We start from the raw sequence: 3,577 nt of genomic DNA, 5'->3' as shown, positions 1-3,577 counted from the left end.
AAAAGGTGTGGAATGTGGATCAGGATGCGTGACCGTTCGACTGACACAATCTGGAGTCGAGGTAAGGACTTGCCCCGAAATATATAACTCCGTATGTCTCTGACCGGTCAACACACCGTCATTTGGTTGCCTTCTCCACCACTCGATATGTTTGACACAGCCAAACCTATCCCTTCTCCGGGACTGCTACATACGTTCGCCCTTGTCTGTTTTCCGTTCTGTCTGTTCGTCGTCTACAACAGCCTTACGGCACTAACGTCCCAGTGGAAAAGTTACGGTCCCTTATTCTTAAGTTCTGCCAGCGTCATCTGTATCATTATAGAACTCTCCTCGAATCATGAGGCAGAATTTAGCCAGGCACTATTATCTCTCAGCAGTGTATTCCTACATCTATACGATGTAAGTCTACTTATTCATTCGTACTCCATGAGAATAGACTTTAACAATTTCGTAGTTTTTCTGGCTATTTTTGATGTTTAGCCCCGATTACTTCCACATGACGTTTCCTATTTGTATAGTATCTAACGTTGGAGTGTGTGTTGCCTCGTAAGTTTTTCTTTTATAGTGGTTATTACATCGTTTAATACCTCAGGATCATGGTACTACTAAAAGTACTGTCGTATGAGTGGGCCCGCTCCTGCTGCATTTGGCAGACAGCATTCTACAGCTTTGCTGCCTTCTGGTGTTGGTTGTCTTGGTCTCAGAGGTCGGGCATCCACACGCTCCACACGCCACCTTACAACATAATGCTCATTAGATGCTTCGTATACATTGGGGTGTCTGTAGTCGCACTGATACTCGCTGTGTTCAACATTCAAGCTGTGAGGAGCCTTATGAGTGCCATAAAATTTGCTAATCTCCTAGAAGGGATTAATTCTAGCTAGTGTCTCCTCATTATGTCCTTCCGTCTTTCGGCACTACCTTCATTTCGGAAAGGATCCTATCCCGCATGAAGAAGACGCCTATGAAAGAGCCCGAATTCTTCTCGAAAGCCAAAACTCCATGGCCCCCCCTGAATCTCAAAACGATACCATACATAACACAGCGGTGGGGATTAGCGCAGAATCTTTACGGATGTTGCATTCGCCACCCGATCGCAAGCCCAAAATGATTAATGAGTGCTTCGAGGAGCTTTCTTCAGTTGTAGGCATTCGGTTGAAACACGGCGACGGTAGGTTTAACGCAGTTGACCAAACCAACTTGTGGGCATCGTGGCAAGAAATGGTTCATGGAATTACCTTCAAGCGTGAGGATATTCCCCTTCTCCGCAAAATATATCTCCGATGGTTGGGCAAGTCCAGAATATCCCTGTCACAAGATGCTGAACAAGCCCTTCAGAGGGTCAACAAAGATCTACGTGGTGGCAAGCAACTGAGCTTTGAAGCTTGAGAGTACGTTCAAGCATTGCCTCTACCAATCGCGCTATCAATGCATTCCTTTGTCCTTCTGCTGAATTCGGTCTCTAGTCTTGTCTACAGGGGAAGGACTTCGGTGCCATTGGGAGACTTGCAAATCTAGCCCTAGATCGACTTCGGCTGCTTCACCCGCTTATATGCACGTCGTCGACACTGAACAAAGAAGAGCTCACTCCTGACGGGATGCTGCAAGATGGATTTTACGCTCATGCCTGGGTCTTGCACACAAGTCACTGATTTCGGCAGGTAATGCAAGGAAGTTGCGCGTATTTCAGCTAGCAAATGAATGTATGCGGTCAATGAAACGAATGTGATATCCGGCTCTCCATTCTTTCTCGTTCCTAGTCTTCAACCCGTTGTGCCGAGTTTCTCCGTCATTGCTCCATTCGAAGATCTTATGGCCGCTGTAAAGGTATCTGACTGGAGTCTCCACGGAGATTCTTGACAAGTCGAATATGGAAGCGATCGTGACACTCTCGGTAGCTTAAGCCCGTTTGCTGAGATATCTTGATGCCGTTGTCGTCGATAGTTCTGACATCCCGATCGTTTTGGCGTATGGTGCGGATCACGAGGGGCTTGGGCGCTTGAAAGTTTGAGAACGTAGACTCATATAATATTGCTACCTACGTTATCCCAGACGCATTGATACATAAGCATCGCCAGCCTAGCGACTTCCGCTCAGAAGCAGCCTATCGTAAAACCTAGACCCTATGCTGAGAAGATCTTTACAATTCTTTGAAGCAGTGAAACTTATCAGCCCTCGACACTGGTTTTAGCATAGACACCCCTAGATAAGGCCTTGCACGGTGGCTAACTCTACGGCATTGTCACACCTCCCTTCAGTCGCTTTCTGGTGCTGGACATTCGCAAGATACACATCTTCTTTAAACCCTCAACGATCACACGTCAACACCCTCCTACGCCGCTTCCTACGCCCAGTTTTCTCATACGCGGCCGACATTAATCGCGCCTAATCATTCTTGGCCTTGTAAAAGACTGATCCATATTGCAAAAGTCTAGCCTCGAGAACAGAAAGCTTTAGAAAAACCCAATGACTGACTACGTCACCGAAGACACCGACCGCTCTGTGCTGGGCGTTAATGACATTATGAGCCAACTGTTTCCACAACCATCCAGCGCTTCGTCACATTCCGACACCATGTACGGAACTGCCCCTACACACCACAGTCCACACTTACCTAGTATATCTGCTGGTGGCTCTCCGGATTACTACGGCAGTCTGCATCTAACACCTCTATACGGCCAACCGACATACTGGAATTCACTGCAACAGAATCCCAACCAGGCCGATTTCTCATATCCCCAATACTCTCTTCAGTCAGTAACGATGGCACCACTCCAGTCAATCCCTAAATCACCGCAATATCTCAATTCATTCAGTTCATTCAGTTCATTCAGTTCATTCAGTTCATTCAGTTCATTCAGTTCATTCAGTTCATTCAGTTCATTCAGTTCATTCAGTTCAGTTCAGTTCAGTTCAGTTCAGTTCGGTTCGGTTCAATCCAGTTTACTCATTACACCCAACTCAGCCAGCCAGCCAGCTTAATACACCCAATCCAACTCCGTCAGTCAGCCAGCCAGTTAACCAGCCAGCCAATTCAGTCAGTTTAGTTTAGTTCAGTTCAGTCCAGCCATCCAGTCAGTTCAGTCAGTCCAGTTCAGTCAGTCCAGTTCAATCAGTCAGCCTAATTCAGTCCGTCATTCAGCCAGTTTAGTCAATTTAGTCCGTTGGTTCAGGTTAAATCAAGCAGTCAGCCAGTAATCCAATCCAGTCAGTCAATTCAGCCAGTTCAGCCTAGCCAGCCAGCCAGTCAGTTTAATCAGCCAGCCAGTTCAGTTCAGTTCAACTCAATCCAGTTCAACTCAATCCAGTTCAACTCAATCCAATTAGTCCAATTCAATCCAATTCAATTCAACTCAACTCAATTCAGCCAGTCAGACCAATCAAAACTCGACACGCGGGTGTAAGATAGACATACAGGACTTACTCTTTCAATGCCCTGATACCCTCATTCCCTCATTCCCCCACGCCCCCATGCCCTCATGCCCTCATACCCTCATACCCTCATACCCTCATACCCTCATACCCTCATACCCTCATACCCTCATACCCTCATACCCTCATACCCTCATACCCTCAT

General features: G+C 46.7%; 2 protein-coding genes across 2 annotated transcripts; both read left to right on the top strand.

Annotated features, from left to right (window-relative positions):
- Positions 1 to 147: 147 nt before the first annotated feature.
- EJ05DRAFT_490788 (uncharacterized protein) lies at positions 148 to 1,389 on the top strand (the record flags this gene model as incomplete). The annotated part of the gene is made up of 4 exons (XM_033745920.1): positions 148 to 399; positions 455 to 546; positions 593 to 821; positions 868 to 1,389. The coding sequence occupies 4 exons, from the start codon at positions 148 to 150 to the stop codon at positions 1,387 to 1,389; spliced, it is 1,095 nt and encodes a 364-aa protein (XP_033595043.1).
- Positions 1,390 to 2,466: 1,077 nt separating this feature from the next.
- EJ05DRAFT_505903 (uncharacterized protein) lies at positions 2,467 to 3,404 on the top strand (the record flags this gene model as incomplete). The annotated part of the gene is made up of 2 exons (XM_033747754.1): positions 2,467 to 2,753; positions 3,269 to 3,404. The coding sequence occupies 2 exons, from the start codon at positions 2,467 to 2,469 to the stop codon at positions 3,402 to 3,404; spliced, it is 423 nt and encodes a 140-aa protein (XP_033595042.1).
- Between the last annotated feature and the right edge of the window lie 173 nt (positions 3,405 to 3,577).

The sequence above is a fragment of the Pseudovirgaria hyperparasitica genome (assembly GCF_010093815.1).
Source record: "Pseudovirgaria hyperparasitica strain CBS 121739 unplaced genomic scaffold EJ05scaffold_42, whole genome shotgun sequence".
Taxonomy (NCBI): domain Eukaryota; kingdom Fungi; phylum Ascomycota; class Dothideomycetes; order Acrospermales; family Acrospermaceae; genus Pseudovirgaria; species Pseudovirgaria hyperparasitica.
Note: the sequence above shows the minus strand (reverse complement) of the source record. Positions and strands in the feature narration are given on the sequence as shown.